General features: G+C 45.2%; 1 protein-coding gene across 2 annotated transcripts in view; it reads right to left on the bottom strand.

Annotated features, from left to right (window-relative positions):
• ZNF341 (zinc finger protein 341) overlaps positions 1-23,147 on the bottom strand; it is a 42,612-nt gene extending 19,465 nt beyond the window's left edge. Inside the window, exons 1-7 of one of the 2 annotated variants that reach the window (XM_036902534.2) lie at positions 22,757-23,147; positions 18,086-18,196; positions 16,429-16,625; positions 13,817-13,966; positions 10,857-11,108; positions 6,946-7,141; positions 5,475-5,565 (exon numbers count right to left, since the gene is read on the bottom strand). In XM_036902534.2, the coding sequence (XP_036758429.2) occupies positions 5,475-5,565; positions 6,946-7,141; positions 10,857-11,108; positions 13,817-13,966; positions 16,429-16,625; positions 18,086-18,196; positions 22,757-22,895 (1,136 nt within the window). In that variant the 5' untranslated portion in view covers positions 22,896-23,147. Of the gene's footprint in view, positions 1-5,474; positions 5,566-6,945; positions 7,142-10,856; positions 11,109-13,816; positions 13,967-16,428; positions 16,626-18,085; positions 18,197-22,756 lie in introns of those variants that run through there. The other variant, XM_036902535.2, reaches the window with a different exon arrangement.
• Between the last annotated feature and the right edge of the window lie 361 nt (positions 23,148-23,508).

Here is a 23,508-nt window from a genome sequence, read left to right as displayed (position 1 = left end):
AACAGACATCTACAGAATTCTACACCGAAAAGCAACAGGATACACATTCTTCTCAAGTGCACATGGAACATTCTCCAGAATAGCTCACATACTAGGCCACAAAAAGAGCCTCAGTATATTGAAAAAGATTGAAATTCTACGAACCAGCTTCTCAGACCATAAAGGCATAAAACTAGAAATAAATTGTACAAAGAAAACAAAAAGTCTCACAAACACATGGAGGCTTAACAACATGCTTCTAAATAATCAATGGATCAATGACCAAATTAAAACAGAGATCAAGCAATATATGGAGACAAATAACACTGACAGCATAAAGCCCCAACTTCTGTGGGACACAGCAAAAGCAGTTCTAAGAGGAAAGTAAATAGCAATCCAGGCCTATCTAAAGAAGGAAGAACATTCCCAAATGAACAGTCTAAAGTCACAATTATTGAAACTGGAAAAAGAAGAACAAATGAGGCCCAACATCAGCAGAAGGAGGCACATAATAAAGATCAGAGAAGAAATACATAAAATTGAGAACAATAAAATAATAGAAAAAAATCAATGAAACCAAGAGCTGGTTCTTTGAAAAAACAAACAAAATAGATAAGCCCCTAGCCAGACTTATTAAGAGAAAAAGAGAATCTACACACATCAACAGAATCAGAAACAAGAAAGGAAAAAATCACGACGGACCCCACAGAAATACAAATAATTATTAGAGAATACTATGAAAATCTATATGCTAACAAACTGCAAAACCTAGAAGAAATGGACAACTTCCTACAAAAATACAACCTTCCAAGACTGACCAAGGAAGAAACAGAAAATCTAAACAGACCAATTACCAGCAAAGAAATTAAATTGGTAATCAAAAAACTACCCAAGAACAAAACCCCTGGGCCAGATGGATTCACTGCTGAATTTCATCAAACATATAGAGAAGACATAATACCCATTCTCTTTAAAGTTTTCCAAAAAATAGAAGAGGAGGGAATGCTTTCAAACTCATTCTATGAAGCCAGCATTACTCTAATACCAAAACCAGGCAAAGACCCCACCAAAAAAGAAAACTACAGACCAATATCCCTGATGAACACAGATGCAAAAATACTCAACAAAATATTAGCAAACCGAATTAAAAAATACATCAAGAGGGTCATACACCATGATCAAGTGGGATTCATCTCAGGGATGCAAGGATGGTACATTTGAAAATCCATCAACATCATCCACCACATCAACAAAAAGGACAGAAACCACATGATCATCTCCATAGATGCTGAAAAAGCATTCAAAAAAATTCCACATCCATTCATGATAAAAACTCTCAACAAAATGGGTATACAGGGCAAGTACCTCAACAAAATAAAGGCCATATACGACAAACCCACAGCCAACATCATACTTAACAGTGAGAAGCTGAAAGCTTTTCCTCTAAGATCAGGAACAAGACAGGGATGCCCACTCTCCACTCTGTTATTCAATATAGTATTGGAGGTCCTAGCCACGGCAATCAGAGAAAACAAAGAGATACAAGGCATCCAGATAGGTAAAGAGGAAGCCAAACTGTCACTATTTGCAGATGACATGATATTGTACATAAAAAACCCTAAAGATTCCATTCCAAAACTACTAGAACTAATATCTGAATTCAGCAAAGTTGCAGGATACAAAATTAATAAACAGAAATCTGTTGCTGTCCTATACACAAATGATCAATTAACAGAAAGAGAAATCAGGAAAACAATTCCATTCACAACTGCATCAAAAAGAATAAAATACCTAGGAATAAAACTAACCAAGGAAGTGAAAGAGCTATACACTGAAAACTACAAGACACTCTTAAGACAAATTAAAGAGGACACTAACAAATGGAAACTCATTCCATGCTCCTGGCTAGGGAGAATTAATATTGTCAAAATGGCCATTCTGCCTAAAGCAATCTACAGATTCAATGCAATCCCTATCAAAATACCAACAAAATTTTTCAACGAACTAGAACAAATAGTTTTAAAATTCATATGGAACCACAAAAGACTCCGAATAGCCAAAGCAATCCTGAGAAGGAAGAATAAAGCAGGGGGCATCTCGCTTCCCAACTTCAAGCTCTACTACAAAGCCACAGTAATCAAGACAGTTTGGTACTGGCACAAGAACAGATCCACAGACCAGTGGAACAGAATAGAGAGTCCAGATATTAATCCAAAGATATATGGTCAATTAATAGATGATATAGGAGCCATGGACATACAATGGGGAAATGACAGCCTCTTCAACAGCTGGTGTTCGCAAAACTGGACAGCTACATGTAAGAGAATGAAACTGGATCATTGTCTAACCCAATACACAAAAGTAAATTCGAAATGGATCAAAGACCTGTATGTAAGTCATGAAACCATAAAACTCTTGGAGGAAAACATAGGCAAAAATCTCTTGGACATAAACATGGGCGACTTCTTCATAATCATATCTCCCTGGGCAAGGGAAATAAAAGCAAAAATGAACAAGTGGGACTATATCAAGCTGAAAAGCTTCTGTACAGCAAAGGACACCACCAAGAGAACAAAAAGGCATCCTACAGTATGGGAGAATATATTCATAAATGACAGATCCAATAAAGGGTTGACATCCAAAATATATAAAGAGCTCATGCACCTCAACAAACAAAAAGCAAATAATCCAATTAAAAAATGGGCAGAGGAGCTGAACAGACAGTTCTCCAAAGACGAAATTCAGATGGCCAACAGACAATGAAAAGATGCTTCACATTGATAGTCATTAGAGAAATGCAAATTAAAACCACAATGAGATATCACCTCACACCAGTAAGGATGGCCACCATCCAAAAGAAAAACAACAACAAATGTTGGCGAGGTTGTGGAGAAAGGGAAACCCTCCTACACTGCTGATGGGAATGTAAATTAGTTCAACCATTGTGGAAAGCAGTATGGAGGTTCCTCAAAAAGCTCAAAATAGAAATACCATTTGATCCAGAAATTCCACTTCTAAGAATTTACCCTAAGAATGCAGCACTCCAGTTTGAAAAAGACAGATGCACCCCTATGTTTATCGCAGCACTATTTACAATAGCCAAGAAATGGAAGCAAACTAAGTGTCCATCAGTAGATGAATGGATAAAGAAGATGTGGTACATATACACAATGGAATATTATTCAGACATAAGAAGAAAACAAATCCTAACATTTGCGACAACATGGATGGAGCTAGAGGGTATTATGCTCAGTGAAATAAGCCAAGCAGAGAAAGACAAATACCAAATGATTTCACTCATATGTGGAGTATAAGAACAAAGGAAAACTGAAGGAACAAAACAGCAGCAGAATCACAGAACCCAAGAATGGACTAACAGTTACCAAAGGGAAAGGGACTGGGGAGAATGGGAGGGAAGGGAAGGTTAAGGGCAGGGAAGAAGAAAGGGGGTATTACAATTAGCGTGTATAATGTGGGGGGGAGGAATGCGGAGGGCTGTGCAACACAGAGAAGACAAGTAGTGATTCTACAGCATCTTACTACGCTGATGGACAGTGACTGTAATGGGGTTTGTGGGGGGGACTTGGTGAAGGGGGGAGCCTAGTAAACATAATGTTCTTCATGTAATTGTAGATTAATGATAACAAAATTAAATTATTAATTAATTAATTAATTAATTAATTAATTTAAAAAAGAATGCAGCAGCCCAGTTTGAAAAAGACAGATGCACCCTATGTTTATCGCAGCACTATTTACAATAGCCAAGAAATGGAAGCAAACTAAGTGTCCATCAGTAGATGAATGGATAAAGAAGATGTGGTACATATACACAATGGAATATTATTCAGACATAAGAAGAAAACAAATCCTAACATTTGCAACAACATGGATGGAGCTAGAGGGTATTATGCTCAGTGAAATAAGCCAGGCAGAGAAAGACAAATACAAAATGATTTCACTCATATGTGGAGTATAAGAACAAAGAAAAAACTGAAGGAACAAAACAACAGCAGAATCACAGAACCCAAGAATGGACTAACAGTTACCAAAGGGAAAGGGACTGGGGAGGATGGGTGAGAAGGGAGGTATAAGGGGAGGGGGAAAGAAAGGGGGCATTACAATTAGAATGCATAATGTGGGGGGGCACGGGGAGGGCTGTGCAACACAGAGAAGACAAGTAGTGATTCTACAGCATCTTACTAGACTGATGGACAGTGCCTGTAATGGGGTTTGTTGGGGGTACTTGGTGATGGGGGGAGTCTAGTAAACATAATATTCCTCATGTAATTGTAGATTAATTATACTAAAGAAAAAAAAACAGTATTATGAAGATCTGGAGCTACACTGTCCAATAAGGTAAACACAGGCCGTATGGGACCATTTAAATTTAAATTCATTAAGATGCAGATTTTTAATAATTCATACTAGCCACATTTCAAGTGCTCAGTAGGTATATATGGTTACTGGCTATTCTATAGGTCAGTGCCAATTTGGGCATTTCCAGCATTGCAGAACATTCTTTTGAACAGCACTATTGTAAACTATTCGTTCTCAAATGAAATTTGACTTTGCCCTTCAGGGGACATTTGGCAATGTTTGGAGACATTCTTGGTTGTCACAGCTGAAGGGTGAGGGGTGCTATTGGCATCTACAGATTAGAGGTCTGGGATGCTGCTAAACATTCTACGAGGCACAGGCCTCCCACACAGAAAAGAACTATGTGATCTGAAATGTCAATAGTACCCAGGATGAGAAAGGAGGTCTAGAGAGAAGCTACTGCCTGCCATGGCTAGAATCTGAGGTTTGCTCTCTCTCTCTCTACCTGCTAGAAAAAATGAGGAAGTATTTGAGAGTCATTGAAGACAGACCAGCACCGAATTGAGGCTTTCTCTTTTGACTCTCCAAAAATTTAAAGAAATGGAAAAGAGAATAATTTTCTGTGTCATATAGAACTTTACAACACCACATCCACAAACCACCTAAAATAATCTCATGTACTCAAGTATCACACTTATGAGAAACAGTGAACATGTCCAACCCCCAACTTCACAGATAGAAAACCTGTGGCCCAAAGAGGGACTCTCTGCAAGTTCTTGGGACAAGAGATACCATGATTTGTTCTGTGTGAGCAGAGAGCTCATAGAGTCATATTCGCAGAGCATAGCAGACTTAAGGTCAGGTCTTCCTGCAGAGGTTAGAACTGAGGCACCCCTCATGGAAAGCCCCTATTAGTTCAAGAACATTTCTCCCCCAACCCTGGACCTTTCCCATTGAAGTGGGCAGGCCCCACAGCTTTCACAGATCTCCCCCACTGCTCCTGAGACAGAAGACGGAAAACCATCCTGACCTGGCCTGAATGTCTGAGAACCATGACAGGTCAGATGGGACTTTGGTCACCATCCCAGCTTGGGAGCGGAGAATGGAGCCTTGCTTCCACTGTAGAAAGCCCCAGCCAGTGCCGCCCATGAGCCCCCTGCCCTACCATGCCTGGGTACCTTCGGATATGCTGCTGCAGGTCAAAGTTCTTAGTGAATGACTTGTCACAGTATGAGCACTTGAGTTTCTGAGCCTTTGGCTTCCCTGCAGCTGGAAGACAGGGAAGACAGGGTGAGGAGTGGGTGGTGAGGCAGGGGTTACAGCTGAATGTGACAAGGGGAGCCTCCAGCTACTGTACCTGCTGGGCCCGGGGCCAGAAGCCCAGATCCTGGGAGATCCACACCCGTAGACAGGCAGAAGGAGGAGTACAGGTGAGCCCTCACTGTGCTTGGGGGAGGAAAGCTCAGGCCATGCTCTGGCTGGGAGAACAGGACAAACCCCTCAAAGCTCCCATCTGTCCTAGGATAAAATCCAACCTCTCTGCTGTGGCCTGCAGAACTCTGCATCCTCTGCTTCCTGACAACCTCATCATCATTTCCTGCCAGTTGCAGTGGACACCTTGCTAACCTTGAAGGACCTCAAACATGATCTTACCTCAGGGATTTTGTACCTGCTGTTCCCCCATGCCTGATATATTTATCCCTTAGATATCCACAAGGCTGTTTCCTTCCTATCCCCAGATTGATAGGAAGTATCATTTTGCAGCCTCTTCCCAGTGTTCTCAATCATACACCCTGTTAATCTCCTTCCTAGAGCATCCCATAGATAGTCATCCCATTATCCTTCTCTCTCCCATTAAACTATAATTGAGGGTGAAAAGAAATCATGGACCAAGATGTTGGATGCTCAGTACCGACACTGAGCCTAATACACAGATGCCCAACACAAATTTGTGGAAGGAAAGAAGGTGGAAGTAGTTGACTTGAAAATCCCTGAAAAATTCTCGACCTCTCTACCCTCCTCCCCGCCACCACCACTTTCTATGACACTGCTTCCTGCCTCACAACTTGGCATCTCCAAAGGAGTGACCAACATTGCTGCTTGCCTGCCTAATATCCATCCTCCCCTCCTTCTTTCTTCACAAATCCTCTACATAATGGGAACATCAATATTTCTGGCTAAAAGAGACATTTCCCAGCTTCCTATGCAGCTAGATATGGTCATATGACTAAGTTTTGATCAGTGAGATGTAAGCAAAAACATCATGTAGAACTTCTGAAAGCTGGGAAATACCCCTTTTATCCTTCTTACTGCCTAGAATAGAAAATTGATGGCTGGAGCTCCAGCAGCCATCTTAGATGATGAGGCACCCTGATAACAGAAGCCATGCTCCAAGGATGGCAGAGCAGAAAGAATATGGGTGCCTGGTGATCATATAGGCACATGATCTCCTAATTGCCTGCCTCTGGCCTTGTCTGCACAGGCAAAAAACAAAATTCTATTATCTGGGAGTCTCTCTTATTTTGGATTTTCCATTAAACATGCAACAAAACTTAATCCTAACCATCATAAAAGGGAACACCAGAACTAAGTAGCTTTGTGGACTGGCCGATACTGAGGAAAGATGCCCATGGCAGGCTGCAGGCGCACCTTCTGGGAGTCCACTGGCACCTTTGGCCCGTCGGGTCTTCAGTGTTGGTGGGGAGTCAAAGGTGGCCACCGTGCCCGCAGTGGCACTGGTCATGGGGGGAGCAGGGTTTGGTCCTTTCGGTTTGAATCCTTGTTTGCCAGGGCTGTACACCGGAGGGGTGGGGTATACTGGAGCCTCCACACACTGGTTTGGCACCTAGAAAGACAGCACAGCTGTGGCTATAGCACAGGGAAGGGGAAGGAGAAGCTGCCCCAGCCAGGGGCACCCTCACTGTGACCCTGGCTGATCTCAGCCACTTCCCATCTACATCACCATCCTAACCCCACCACCTGACTCAGTAACTCCTGTCAGTTAAGACCATCTAGAACTCCATGAAACCAGCAGGCTACAAGCAGCTTTGGAGCCTGGCTGTCCAAGTTCAAATCCCAATTCTGCCACTTGTCACCTAAGTGACCTCGGGCAAGTCTTTTAACTTCTAAGTTTCACATCTGTAAAATGGGGCTAAATCAGAGTTCCCCTCTCATTGGGTTCTTGTGAGAATTAAATGAGGTAACACGGAAAGAGCTTAGAACAGTAAATATTTAATAAACATTGGCTGTTATTATTGTCATTCTTACTGTTGTTAGTGGTAGTTACCACAGAACCAAGCCATCAGAAGGGTCTGTGCCCTCACATGCAACTCTACTTAACTGACCCCACCTGACGCCATATGAGTAGGCATGCTCAGGTGAGAAATGCCACTGAAGTCATAAGAAATCATCAAATGAATTCTGAGCCACTCAAACTTAGTTAACACTAAGCTTACATCATGACACTGGGGCATTACGAACAATTCGCTCACTCATTCATCTAGTCATCATTCATTGGTCTTCTTAGGCTGGCCTATCCAAAATTTCACTTTCTCTCCTTCTCTGCTTTATTTTCTCCTTAGGCTTATTATTATCTAGTAAAGTATGTATTTTACTAACGTGCCTTACTTAGTTCCGTGAGGGTAGGAACTTGTGTTCTGCTTTTGCTTACTGCTCTATCTCCAGGCCTATGGCAATGCTTGGCACAGTGGAATCAATTAAATATTTGCTAAAGGAAGTAATTCATTTATGCATGTATTGGGCATCTGATCTGGCACTAGCAGGTACTGTCGCCAGATCTTGTCTGTTGGCCCTTGGCACCATTCCTACAACCTTCCATGCTCTCCCCTGAAACACAGGGGTGGGAAGCTTGGAGCCACAGTGCTGGACTCCCCAGCCAGCACAGTTCTGACCACAGATTATGTTCTGCCCGTCAGAAGCATGTGCATGAGATTCGGAAGACAGAATGTAGGTAGAACCTGTTCCCTGGCAGCCATGAGAGAGACAGGAGCATTTGAAGTCATGAGTTTTAGAGTTTTATGTTCCCCTCCTGACCACTAGCCCTGAGGACAGCAGGGCAGCCGCAACGTCAGCACCAGAATCCTAGTTTCCTCACCTCCGGGTGCAGCAGCCACTTGGCTCCAAGTGAAACTACAACACTGAAACCAGTGGCACAAGCCAACCCTGACATTTGCTCCTCTAGCCCTTCATCAGCTTTGGAGGCACCTAACTTCCTGTGTTAAATCCCTTTGCCAGAACTACCTAAAGTCCTTTCTATTTTTCTAATACAGTGCTCAATAAATATTTGCCACATGAATGAATTCACCCATCTTTCAAGCCATTGCTGAGCAATTGTGTGACTGTCACTGGGCCTGCTCTCATTAGCTGCAACAGCTCTGCAAGGGGAGCTCCCATCCTAGAGGAGCGGAAACCAAGGTCAGAGGACCCTATTTCAGATGCCTACTAGAGGGGAGCCACAGGCCAGGTACTCAGCAAGCTGCTAAGGATACAAAACCAAAGATGGGCTCTGTCCTCAAAAAGCACCCTCCTCAACATGGAAACCAAACAGCAGGTCCCCCTGTACCAGCCCCCTGCCTACCGGGCCACCATTGTCCTCTCAGCATCTCACTGATTTAATTTTTTTTTTAATTCAACAAAGTCCTTAGGAAAGCTTGCTTTATTTTCCCAGGCTAGGGAAAATCCTCTTGCAGGCTCTCAACATCCCATGGCTGATGGTGGGATTTTCCCCATGGTCTGGTTCTCTTTAGATATAGATGCTACCTGACATGGAATGTCTGTATGGCCAGATTCTAGGGTGAGTCAGAGTTAATGTGACTTCATGTGCCGACAGGCTCTATCTATCATAACCATGCCCCCTAGCACTGATGCCTGGGCAGGTTCTGAACTCTTAGAGTCTTGAGAGTAGACTGCTTGTATCTCAGAGCTCTCCAGGAGGGAATTAGTATGTGCGTATGCGACAATGATCGTATAATGGTTTCAGTTTTTTATTCCTCCCTATCCATGCTCTTTGCAGTGTGACTCTGCAGCTTTTCCCATCAAGAGGTGGTGCCCATTTCCCTACTCCTTACATCTAAGCTGGCCTTGTGATATGCATTTACCAACAAAACTGATACTGTGTCTCTTACAAGCCTAAGCCTCAAGAGGCCTTCAGCATTTCTGCTTGGAATACTATATACTTCCTGCACTGCCATGAGAAAATGCTTGGCTAATCAGGCACATGAAAAGATGCTCCACATCACTAACCATCAGTGAAATGCAAATTAAAACCACAATGAGATATCACCTCACACCAGTTAGAATGGCCACTATCCAAAAGACAAGAAACAACAAATGCTGGCAAGGGTGCAGAGAAAGGGGAACCCTCCTACACTGTTGGTAGGACTGCAAATTGGTGCATCTGCTGTGGAAAGCAGTATGGAGATTCCTCAAAAAACTAAAAATAGAAAATAGAAATACCATTTGACCCAGTAATTCCACTCCTAGGAATATACCTGAAGAAAACAAAATCCCTGATTCAAAAAGATACATGCACCTCTATGTTTACTGCCACACTGTTTGCAACAGCCAAGATATGGAAGCAACCTAAGTGTCCATCAATAGATGAATGGATAAAAAAGATGTGATACACATATACAATGGAATAGTATTCAGCCACAAAAGAAAAGAAATCCTGCCATTTCCAACAACTTGGATTGATCTAGAAGGTATTATGCTCAGTGAAATAAGCCAGGAGGAGAAAAACAAAGACCATACGATTTTACTTATTTGTGGAATATAAAAACAAAGCAAAACAGAAGGAACAAAACAGCATTAGACTCATAGACACTGAGAAGTGACTGGTAGTTACCAAAGAGGGGAGTGGGCAGAGGCAGGGAGGAGGGGGAGGGGGCCTGTTGAACCACTCTATGTACATTTGATAATAAAATAATTTAATTTAATTTAATTTTAAAAAAAGAAAAAGAAAATGCCTGGCTAACCTGACAGAGGATGACAGATGGGTGGAGCAGAGCTGGGTCATCCCACTCCAGGCTATACTAGAAGGGCCAACAGCCAGCCATCTCCAGACATGTGGGAGAGCCCAGCCAAGATCAGCAGTTGCCATGCGGGCCACCATACATGGGAGAACAATACACACTTTTTGCCATATACCACTGTGGGTTTATGGATAGTTCTTACACAGCCATTGCTAAACAATATATCTAGATGTTTAAAAAATGTAAGAGACATTCACATAGATAGTTTTTTGTAATCACTTCCCAAAAAGGCAGGTATTCTCTGGTATTCCGGGAACACTCTGAGAGCAGCTTGCATTTCTGCTACAACTTCTACTTCAGACCACCTTCTCACTGCTTGCATTTTACATTTATAAGTAAGATAGTTTGATTAAAGTCCTTCTCTTCCATGATGTGGTACACTCCACGGTCTGGTTTTGTCCCCCATGGTATCTCCAGCACTGTGTCTGGCACACAGTTGGTGCTCAGGAAAGGTTCAGGTTACCCACGACCAGTTTCTCCCCCTCCACCCACCCCACCTCTGCTCACCTCCAGGGGTGGGTAGGGCTGCATTCCCAATGCCTGGATCTCCACCGTTCCACTCCCAGCCAAGGGTGCCGCGGCACTGTACACCTCCACCACGCCATTCCCACCAGGGTTGGGACGCCCAGGGGGGCCCAGGCTCTGGGGTGGAGGTGGCGGGGGTTGGGGGGGTGGGGGTGGGGGTAGTGGTGGAGGGGGTGGGGGAGCAGGCGGAGGCTGGGTGAGGTAGCCAGGCGCAGAATGCATGTTCAGGCTACTCTGAAATCAGAAGAGAAAATTAATTAAAGCATAGCCTCTTGATACCAGCTGCTTGTTTATCAGTGAGGAAGGGCATTTGCCTTAGCCAGCCATGTGGAAAGAGCAGCTGCTCAGAAGGCAGCTCAGAGGATGGGGCTGGGAGGAGGCATGGAAACAAAGTCATGGAGAATTCAGAGAAGGCATCAGCCTGTGCAGCTATCTCTTTTCTCTATGGAAGTCAACAAAAATGGCTCAGCTTGTGCAGAAAGCATCATATAGCAGACCTAATGTTGCTGTCTTTAGAAGGGCTTGCTTATAAGACAGGCTCTTGACTGCAATCTGAGAACCTGCCTTGTGGAAAGATCCCTATGTCAATAAGGTTGTTGTGCTCACCTGGGGCACCAACCATACCATACAACGCCATCTCAATTTACAGGCAAACCTTGGAGATATTGCAGGTTCAATTCCAGACCACCACAATAAAGCAAATGTCACAAGAAAGCAAGTCAAATGAATTTTTTGGTTTCTCAGTGCATATAAAAGTTATGTCCACACTGTACTATAGCAATGTGCTATAACATTGTATCTAAAAAAAATGATGCACATACCTTAATTAAAAATACTTCCTTGCCAAAAAATGCTAACCATCATCTGAGCTTCCAGCAAATCATAATCACTGTTCACAGATCACAACAAATATAATAATAATAATGAAAAAGTTTGAAATATTGCAAGAATGTGACAGAGACACAAGCAAGCAAATACTGCTGGAGAAATCATGCTGACAGACTTGCTTGATGCAGGGTGGCCACAAACCTTCAATTTTTTTAAAAAAAGAAATTATCTGCAAAGTGCAATAAAGTAAAGTGTGATACAACGAGGTCTGCCTGTACAAACAATGTGATTTATGGTGAACACCTCCTTCCCCTCTGGGAGTCGGGAATTTTGGTCATTGTGGCTGGGTGCCTACGCGACCAATCCCCAGGAAAAGCCCTGGCCTTTGAGCCTCAGCTGTGCTTCCGTGAGCAGGAAACTGCACACATATTGCTGGGCTTCACTACTGGACGAAGGAGTGTGGTTTGTGTAGTCTCTCCTCTCTTCCCTGAGAGGGAGAACTTTGGAGACCTGCACCTGGCTTCCTTCAGACTCCAGTGCATGTGGCTTTTGCCCTTACTGATCCTGCTGTGCATCCTTTTGCAGTAATAAGCAACAGCCATGAGTACAAACATCCTGAGTCCTAGGAGGCTTTCTAGAGAGTCACTGAATGTGTGTGTGGCCATAGACCACTGAAACACAACCACTGACTTCTAGAAATTTATTCTGTAAAACTAATCAAGCAGGTGAGCAAAGATATCTGTACATGGATGGTTCTCCAGTAGTTTTTACAGCAGCAAAAAATAGCAATGACCTTCATGTCCATCCACAGAAGCCTGGTTAAATAGAGGGTAGCCCACCCACATGTTATCTTTTGCAGCTATTAAAATGATAATGCTCATCATCATAAAGGGTGCTCCTCTTAATTTCTGTCCCTTAGGTTCCAGAGTCAAATATGTTTAGGGAAAAATCTGGGGTGACAAAATCAAAAGTATTTCTTTACTACATGAAAAATTCAGGGACAGAGAGAATGCCTCCACCACAGGCTGGTTTGACCAGAGGTCCTTATTTTATTGGGAAATCCTAAAGAGCCAATGTTCTGAGGAGCAGTTTGGGAAATACTGATATAGAATCAAAGGCATAGAGAATGACATTAAACAACAGGCAAAGGAAGAGAAGCAAATTTCAAAACAGTGCATATGCCATGACCCACTTATATAGATATGAATATTATAAATGTACTTATATAAAAAGCTTTTTCTATCTCTATTTGCATTCAGAAGTCAGGAAACCCAGACATCAAAATTTGGGAGGTATTTTTTTCTTTGGGTGGCAAGAGTGTGGGTGGTTGATTTGGTTGGTTGATTGATTTCCCAATCTTTATTCTGAAAAATTTCAAACCTACCAAAGGTCCCAAAAAGAAAATATTTACCACCCTTTATACTTCATCTAATTTACCAGTTACCATTTTGCCACATCCACAATGTGTCTATGTGTGTGTGTGTGCAAACATAAACACACACATATTTATGTTTTGTCAAACCACCTGAGAGTCTGTTACAGACATCGTGACACTTTGCTCCTCAGTACTACACTTAGGTGCATCTCCTAAGAACAAGGATATTCACCTAAAACCACAATTTAATGATCACACTCAGGAAGCTGAATATGGATATGACATTATTATCTAAAATATACACATTCCTCCAAATTCTAATTTCCCCAAGTATCCCAATAATGTATTTATAGTTTTTTCTCCTGATCTAAGATTCAACCAAGAATTACACATTGTAGTCAGTTTCCATGTCTTTTTAGTTTCCAGATTATGACTACTTAACTTTTTATTCTATTGTGTATTTTCTAATGTTTTCTAATGGATGTAGAACGTGTGTTAAAAATAAAAACAGGAGTCAAAATAGCCAGACTGGGGCTATGAAACCCCAAAGTCATGTTCTGGGTCCCAAATGAAGTAGCAGCTTCTCCACACAGCAGGGTGGGTCAGGGGAGGCTGACAGTCTCCCTCCAGCATGGGGCCCAGCTGTGGCCAATGCCCCTTCTTTCTATAAGGTTCTGAAGCCACAGGAGTCAACCTGCAGACATGGAATAAGAGCTATAAGAAGCTGCCCCTTCCTTACCTGCACAGGTGGGGGGCCCTGGGGCATGGGCTGGTCCAGAGAGGTGAAAGCTGACATGGCAGACAAGAGCACGTCATCGCTCACCAAGATGTTCCCCTGCACCAGAGTCTGGATCAGTGGGGATGGGGGCACTGTGATGTACGTGGAGATCTGGACAGCGTGGGAGAGAGAAAGATACGTCTGAGGCTCCGGAAGGAAACAGGCATGTTGAGAAAGATCTGGGCTCTGGAGTCCCATAGACCTGGATTCCATTTCCACCTCTGCTCTTCCCTGCTGTGTGACCCTGAGCAAGTCACTCCACCTCTCCAACCCCCATCTCCTTATCTAGGAAATGAGGAGAAGAGGTCCTACCTCCTGTCAGGCACATACCCTGTGACCCAGCAATAACACTTCCGCTCTCTCTCCTAAGGGAACACTCACACATGTCCGCAGGGAGTCCATGAACAAAAGTATTCTGCACAGCCTTATTTCTAACAGTGAAATATTCCTAATAGCCTTATTTCTAATATTCCTAACCTTAGTGTCCATCAGTAGGAGAATAGAGCAAAAAATACAATATAGTCATGGGATAAAATACTATACATAGGGTAATAGGTATTGCATAAAAAAATCAAATTTTATCATAACACATAGATTATGTATTCTTATTTTTAAAAATACATCTAAAACAATACTACTATACAATTCCTGTGGGTACTTAAATAAATAAGCAAAACTATCTTAAAAGGTGGAAAATGATATGCATCAACAGTTACTGGGGGCAGGGGAGCAGAACAGTGCCAAAGAGGTCTCAATTTGTAACACTCTAACTGTTAAAAGAAGAAAGGAAACATATAGTACTTGTAAACATACACTTAATACAAAAAAATAATAATATGCTCTCAGGGTAATAATAACTAGGGATGAAAGGTGGACCTTAGCAGAAAGTGTCAAAGGTGTAGCAAATGCTCCTCTCAGTAGCTGTAAAAGGTATTTTGTTTTGTTTATCTGTTGCTTTTCTTTACTGGCAGGCCCTTGGCGTCTTTCTAGGTCACCTGTCTGTGGGATCTCTGGGGACAGCAGTGACTATGCCCCACAAACCAGGATCCCTTAACCAAGCAAGGACAGCCCAGGGGGGTTAGGCGATGCTCCATGCCATGGCCGAGAAAGGAAGTGTAGATCTCAGCTCACATGCGTTTTTACAGTGTCACATGTGTTAAATGGGAAATGTAAGACCGAAACTGTGAATGAAAAATGGAAATCACATCCATGTCCAGCCAAGTCACTTAGGCAGGGGGATCTGTGTTGGCCAAAACTGTACGTTATTTCCTTGCAACAGACTGGAGAAGTTTCCATCTCTCCTTTTGCTGGAAAAAAAAGAAGGGAGTGGGGAGAGAGAATATTTTCTGCACGTAAAACTCATAATTGCAAGGAGAAAAATGACTGTTAGAAAAATGACTATGTTTGATTGTGTTAGAAGATCTTGGTAGCTCAAGAAGTTTCAGCCTACATGCTCTATGGATCTGGGGTGAATGCTTTTATTCTGATGGCAGGAATGAGGTCTATACAATGGATGAAGATAATGTTTTAAAGGATTAAGGAGATGAAAATTCAACCCCTTGACCTGGCATCCTGAGACATACACAGCCTCCTTTATCAGGATGCTTTACTCCCTCTAAGGCCCCCATACCCAGGGTGTCTTTACTCCAGAACTATGCTCCTGACTGAGGACTCTGGAAGCTTTTCCAGATACCTCCAGCCTGGCCCTCTCCCCTGCCCTCCAGACTTAGTTTTCCCCACTTCGGTTAATGGCGACTCCACCTCTGGACACCCTTGACTCCTCTTGATCTCAAACCCCACAGCGAATCCATCCACAAGCTCTGTCGGCTCCACCCTTCTCCAATCTCATCCCTGCTCTCTACCTCCACCGCCACCCTGATCAAGCCACCACCACCCATTGCCTGGATTTGTACATCAGCCCCCTAATGGGTCTCCTGGATTTCTCTCTTGGCTCCCAGCACAATCTGTTCTCTGTACAGCAGCTAGAGTGACCTTTTTAAAGTGTAAATCAAACTATATCCCTCTTCTGCTCAAAACCATCCAATGGCTCCCAACTCACTCAGAGTGAAAGCCCACGAGGCCCACACGATCTGCCACGGCCCTCCGGCTGCCTCTCTGGCCTTATCATCTCCCACCCTGCTCCTTACTCACGCAGCCCCAGCTACTCTTACCACCTGACTGCTCCTGGGATAAACCCCGCACACTCCCACCTCTGGGCCTTTGCCCTTGCTGAACCCTCCTCCTGGAATACTTTTCTTCAAACTAGCCTCATGACTCATTCCCTCACCTCCTTAGGTCTCTGCTCAAATATCACCTCTTCACAGAGCTGTTCCCTGAGCTCTACACACAAAATGGCAAAAGCTCCCATCAGTGCCTAGGCATCCCTTTATCTCTCTGCACTTATCCTGAAAAAAACATCTGTTTACACATTCGTTTGGGTACCACCTATCTCACCCAGCTCCATGAGGGCAGTGACTCAGTCTGTCTGCCCACTGCTGTGCCCACTCAGTGCCTGATGCATAGGGGACTCTCAAAGAAGACTTGAATGGATGAACAAATGAACAAACAAATACCTGGCGATTGGCAGGAGGCGGGGCCTGCTGGACGGCTGTGGGTGCTGCAGAAGGCGTGTAGATGCTGTTGGTGGCCAGTGAGACTGTGGCCAGGGGCAGGGCATTTCCCTGGCACTGCTCCCGCTTGTGGGTCATAAATACTGGCAGTGAGTTGAACTGCTTCTTACACTTGCCACAGAGAAAGACATCCTCGTCATCTGGGGGTCATACCCACAGAAACAAGAAAAGGCAAGATAAATGAGGGGGCATCACAGTAAGAAAAGGGACGAGACTTGCAGCTGGACCATGAGAATGGCAGATTTCATGGCATTCTGTGATTTGACATAAATATGTTGAATATTAATTTTATGCTTCCTAGGAACTTTCAAAACCACACAGGTACCTGTAGGAATATCCAGCCATGTTCAGAACACCCAGATATCAAAAAATCAAAAATCAAGATATAGCAAAGTGGGTTCACTTCAAAGTTGAGAAATTCAGAATCTTTATCCAGCCCGAATTTGTTCATCCTCCCCAAATGGGCCACATAATTACACTTCTCTATGACTCTGCATCCCCTGTCCCCTTGCCAAGTTGTTTCTCTCAAAGCATCTCATTCTGCAAGGCTCAGCTTTGATGTCACCTCCTCCAGGAAACGTTCCTAAAGCTAGTCACCATAGTTCCTTCCTCAGGCCACACCACTCAGATCATACTTTTCCCATCACCACCAGACTGTGAGTCCCCTAAGGGAATATGTTTTATCACCAAAACAGCAACATCTGCTGGGCACATAGGAGGCCCTCAATGGAGGGATATGATGGAAGGGATATGACTTCCACTTTATTCTTTCTTCCCTTCACATTGGCTAAAATGTGGACGTGAAAGTGGGAGGCTGGAGCAGTCAACCTGGATTGCATGTTGAGGGCAGCAGACCTACAAAAAAGAAGGGGTCTGACTCTCACCATACATACTCCAAACGCCCAATCAGGACTTAATGTAACAGAGAAATAAACTTGTATATGGTACAAGCCACAAGGAACCTGCATTTCTTATTTACAACAGCTGAAACCGAATCTCATGTATTCTCACAAGATTCCTATGAGGTAAGACTAATGTCCCCATTTTACAGATGCCAAAACCAAGGCAGTGAGATTAACTCATTTGCCCAAGGTCACAGAGCTATGAACCACGGGAACAAGGTTTCAAACCTGGGTGGCTATCTCTCTGTCCCCAGTACTCAAAAATGCTTGCAGAATGAAGAAATGAACACAGACTCGCGCAGGGCTCTAAAAGAAGCTCCTTGCCCTCTCTGTGTCTCAGAGGCCTGGTTTGTAAGTTGGAGAGGTCCAGGTCCAATCTGTTCTTTCCAAAGAGGAGAGGCTGAGAAATGATTTCTGGGTCAAAGGCACAGGCACTGCCAAGGACTGGGGCTCCTAGTCATTCCCTGTGTCATGATCCCCACATTCACTAAGCAATTGAGAAAGAATATCCTCAGAGTTAAGCAGAGAAAGGTACAAGCCTGCAGATGCAAGCTGGGAAAAAAGAGAGAGGTTTCAGCCCCCGGAGGACCTCCTGGGCACAGTGGGCAGGTCACTCCCACACCCCTTCTTGAGCCCCACTGGTTTTCCATGGGGAGCCACTCACCCTTTTTGCTGGTGAACCCTTCCGACATACTCACCCAGTGGCTGGATAGCAGGGGGTGCGCTGACACTCTGGCCTGTCGGATCAGGGACTGCTCCTTGGCCATCCAACAGTGACTGGACAGCCAGGACGGTCTGATTGTCCATCCCTGAGGAAAGTAATGTAGCCTCTTTGGGAGGGGGACCCATCTTCCTGCTCCGACCTCACCCATACAAGCTCGACCCCCTGCAAGACCTCTGCGGCAAAAACGGCTGCTGGTGCTCTGCTATACATTCTGTCCTACTTTTGCTGTGACAGAACCCAAGATTTCGGGCTGAAAACATGGCCCCAGAGTAATGAGTATACTTTCCAGCCACTCTTGTGGCTAGGGAATGTCTAAGTTCTGGCCAATGGAATGTAAGGGAAGGTGTTCTGGGGCGGCTTCTAGGAAGTTTTCTTAAATGCTGCCTGGTATGTTCCTTCTTCTTTGCCCCATCCTCTATCTTGATTCCTAAAACAAGAATATGATGGTGGGAACTCTAGCTACCATCCCAGATCATGAAGACATGGGCCATAGCCTAGGGGCTACAGGACAAAAAGCTAGAAAGGTCCCAGGCCTCTGAGAACCTTGCAGAACACAGCTACCTTCATAGATCTGGACTGTTTTCCTCTGGACTCCCATATGAAAGAAAGAAACTTCTAGCCGGTTTAAGTCAATGCTAGGTTGGGTTTCTCTCTTACTCATGGATGAACCTAATCCTGAGTGATACAGTCCCTCTGGAAATCACATCACCAAGTCTTTCCCAGCCACACCCACAGATTCCACAGATCTGTTTGCACTTGGGCATCCTTACTTCCCTTGTTTTCTGATGTGTATTTGTTATTTCAATTCCTCCATAAACAGCATAATCTGAATCTGTGGTTGGAGGACTCAAGAATATGATTATTTCCATGTTTTCCAATCAGTTGTCACTCTTGAGGTTCACAGTTGTACACTGTCCAGCCATGTCTCAAGCTGGAGAACAGGCCCCCTTACATCTAAGTGGCGACTAAGGCACACTGCCTCCCTCCCAAACAACCCAGACGGGGGCTCCTTCTCTCTCTGTCCCTACAGCCAAAGCTCTGCCTCCAACCTCTCAGGTCTTACCTGGACGCCTGCCTAGATTCTAACTGCAATGCAAATTAGAATCATTAGCTCCTGCAGCCAAAGTGAATCCTTCCCAGGTAACAATGTAGGCTGTGTCTCTCCTGAGGCCAGGTGTTCCCTCCATCCCCTCCTGCTCCCTGAGAAACCACTCTCCATGAACCGGCCCCTCTCCCCACACTATGCCTGCAACCACTCCTCCCACGAGTAGCTATACATGCTCAGGCCCCTAGAATGCTCTCTCTCAAACCCATGTTCCCATCTTTCCTCCCTTCAACACCAAGCATCCATGAGGGCCATCTACACCCTCTATTTCCTCTGCCAACCTCCCAATTCTCCTCCACCCACTTGGTGGAGCTTAGGCCCTCACTATTCCACCAAAATCACCCAAGACCACCTGGCAGCATGAGACATTCTTTTCTGAAACACTCCCTCTCGGGCCGCAGAATGTTAACCTTCCTGGATCTTCGCCCACCTTTCTGCTTACGCCCTCTCAGCCTCCTTTACATTCCTCTCCTGTCCATCCCCTAAATTTTTCTATTTTAAGGGTTCTTTTTATCTAGACTCTCTTCTTCCTCTTATACTCTCCCTGGGCAGGCTCACTCACCCCCAGATTAGTTCCCCTGATTTCTGGAGTTCCAGACCTGGGGTTCATGCTTCCAGGGATGAGCGTCAGTAAATCATATACCATTTTATGCAAAACTGTGAGTAAGTTAGTATTTGTGTGCAAATCTGTTTTTAACAATTTTATTCATAACAGTAAAAAAAAATGGAAATAACTCAGGTGTTCTTCCATGGGTGAATGATTAAACAAACTGTGGTATGTCCATATTATGCAATACTATAACAAAAAGGATCAAACTATTGAATACACAATTTGGATGAATCTCCAGGGAATTATGACGAAAAAGCCAATCTCAATTCCATTTATATGACATTCTTGAAATGATAAAACTTTAGAAATGGAGAACAGATTATTGATGGCCCGGCATCAGGAATGGAGGGGAAAAGGGAAGGAGATGGGTGTGCCTATAAAAGGGCAATATCTTGTAGGGCAGCACCATGTATGCTGACTGGTTATATTATACTATAGTTTTGCAAGATGTAATGTTGGGGGAAACTAGGTAGAGGGTACAGGGATCTCCCTACATTATTTCTTACAACTGCATGTGAATCTACAGAGAAAAATATTTTAAAAATTAAAAATTAAAAAAATACTGCCTGTCAAAACTATGGAGACATAAAAATATCATTGTTGCCAGGGAGGATAAATAGGCAAAGCACATAGGATTTTTAGGGCAGTAAAAATACTGCCCTAATGATGGAAATGTTATATATTTGTCCAACAGAATGTACAACATCAAAAAACTCTAAGATACACTGCAGACTCTGGGTCATTATGATGTGTCAATGTAGATCCATCCTCGGTAACAGAGGTCCTGGTGGATGATGCTGACAGTGGTGGAGTCCATGCAAGTGTGGGGTCAGGGGGCACACAGGAAATCTCTGTTCCGTCCTCTCAACTTTGTTGTAAACCTAAAAACTGCTCTAAAAATATGAAACTTTTTAAAACAATGTTACCCGTCTACGACTGGAATCAATTAAGAGTGTCATCCCCTACCCTTAAGCTTGCTCCTCTTCCAGGAATCCTCATCAGCAGGAAGAGAGCACCACTGTCCACCCAGCCACAGTCCGTGGGGCACCCTTTGATTCTTCCCTCAACCTACTCCGCTCCATCCCTTTTCTAGTCCTTCAGCAAGTCTGGCCTCTTCTGCGTCCAAAATATCTCTCAGATCCACTTTCTTCCATCCCCACAGCCCAGGCAACCATCAGCTCTCAGCCGGACAACCACGGCTGCTTCCACTCACCTTCTCGCTCTCCCTCTGGCAGCCAGAGTGAACTTTACAAAACATAATCAGATTGATTTGCTCGCCTGCTAAAAACCCTTTCTTTGATGCCAAGATCAAGTTCAGAAACCTCTAGCTGCTCACCCACATAAACTTCTGTGACTCCTAGAAGCCCTCTCCCACCGCAGGGTTTTGCAAATGCAGTTCCCACTGCCTGGGTCATCCCCGGTCCCCACAGTTCTGCTGCTCTTCACTGAACCTGGCACACATCACAGTCCTACAAACTAGTTTTTCTTTTACTTCTTCATCACTCAGTACACAAACACATTCTTGCAGTAAAAATTCAGAGTTAAGTCCACACAATCTAAAGAGAAAGCAGACATCACCTCATACTACTGGCCATACAGAGAGAATCCCCTGGCCTTCACATCCTGGGTGTCCACATCCGTCACCCAACATAGCACTGAATGCCAGCTGAGGTTTTGTTGATCTTTTCTATAATTCTGAAATTTCTTTATTTGCTTGTTCTGTAATGTTTATGTGTCCCACACCAGACTCTAAGGCAGGGACTGTCTGGTTCAATTCCTGAAACTGAACCTCTCCAGATGAGGGAAGGGTTATTACCCCCGTTTCATGGTAAAAACTCTCTGAAGAGTTCTCCAAGAAGGGAAGGAACATAGCTGAGATCTCCTGGGGGAGTTGCAGGACTGAGAGCCTCTGTCACATACCACTAGTCCAACCAACTTTCAGTCTGCACTCTAACTTTATGTGTGCACTCATCACACCCATCCAAGGACATTCCTGGGTCTGTTTCCCCTGCGTCTCCTCTGTACAATGCTCTTTAAGTCATTAAGCCTTGCTCCCTGACTTCCAGCCGGTGCACGTGGAGACCCTCAGTGTTTTGTCTCCACAGCTGACAATTCCCTGCGCCTAAAGCCCACTCCCATTCTAGGATCTTGGCAAGCACAGGACAGTCACCGCCCAGTGTTTGCTGGTTTGTCTATGAGAACAGGGTCCTGGCTGGCTTTGCACACAGGTGGCACCTATCCTTCCCATCTGAATTGAAAGACTACATCACAGGACGAGGCACACATCTGGCTGGCGGTCAATGCAAGTTCTTCGCAGTCGGGACACCAGGCGCCAAGCCCTTCCTGCCCCGCAGCCGATCCCGCACCACCGTGCTGCTCCGTCCAGCCCTGCAGGGCCCTCGCATCGTTAGTGCGGCCTCCCTAGCTGCACTGTTTCAGGCCTGGCCGATCCCGGGCCTCTCCGGCTGTTTCCGCCAGAAAAACCCCTCCCGCGCCGGCCGAGGCCCTCGCGGCTGGAGCTGTTCCGGTCAGAGACCCCCCGCCCCGCTGGGATTGTCCCTCCCCGGCTGTTCCGGTCCCGGTGCCTCCCCATGTCCCAGGCCTTGTCTCCCGCGCTGTTCCAGTTCCGGCCCATTGTCCGTCCCCCAGCAACCCGCGCCCGCGGGCCTCGGCTGCCGCTGGTGTTCCGGTCCGATGCCCCAGCCCGCCGCCCGCCACCGAGCCCTATCTCCGCCGCTGTTCCGGACCACCCCCCCGCGGCCCCGGCTCCCGCGGCTGTTCCTGCCCGTGCCCATCCCGCCCCACGGCTGTTCCGGTTCCGCACCCTCCGCCCCGCGGCCGCTGCACGCCCTGGGCCCGGCACTGCGAGGACGCGGCGGGAGGGGGCGCAACGCGGAACAGCCGCCTCCCTCGGCCTCGCAGCCGCTCACCCTCCAGGGCCTCGAAGATAGTCTGCGCCATCTTGGAGCCGCTGCGGACACGGGCTCCGAAAGGGGCTACGTGAGCATTGTGGGAGCCGTGGTGGCAGCGACGGGTCGAGGCCGCCAGGGGTCGCGCGGGAGCTGCCATTGAGTCCCTGAGGCAGGCTGGAATAGAGAGCAGCAGGACTGTTCAAATCAGAGTGTATGGGATAACAGGATGCTCAGGGTTCAAAACAACAGGACACTTGCGGACTTGAACATACCAAACAAGGTCTTAAGGGTCTGCCTACCAAGTCAATTTACTCTTAAGAGGAAGCATTTCCTCTTCCCCAGCCAGGCATGTGCAACCCAGCCCACTGGGTAATCACTCACCTCCGCACCCATTAATAAATAGTACAAGAAGATTCCACCCCATAGCAGACCAGATCCTTTATGAGAGACCCAACGCTGCTCACCTCTCCAGCATGCCAACACTCCCTCCTTGAGTGTGTCCCTTGCTTTAATAAACTGCTTGCTTGCACCTGCTTGACCTGCTCCTGAATTCTTTCTCTACCAGAGTCAAGAACCTGCTCTAGACATCGAGGTCTTATCTAGTGTGGGTAAAATGTAACATTTCCAGAATATCTCGCCTGGCTTTGGTGCATTTGCATATCCTCAGGGGTGGAGAGAAGTTCATCTCCAAGTCAATAAGTTATTACCTGAGTAACCTAGGGGTGTCTGAACCTGAGAGATTAAGGGGAGGAGCTTGCTTGCTTGCTTGC

The sequence above is a fragment of the Manis pentadactyla genome, chromosome 5, assembly GCF_030020395.1.
Source record: "Manis pentadactyla isolate mManPen7 chromosome 5, mManPen7.hap1, whole genome shotgun sequence".
Taxonomy (NCBI): domain Eukaryota; kingdom Metazoa; phylum Chordata; class Mammalia; order Pholidota; family Manidae; genus Manis; species Manis pentadactyla.
This window is presented reverse-complemented; position numbering and strand designations above follow the sequence as displayed.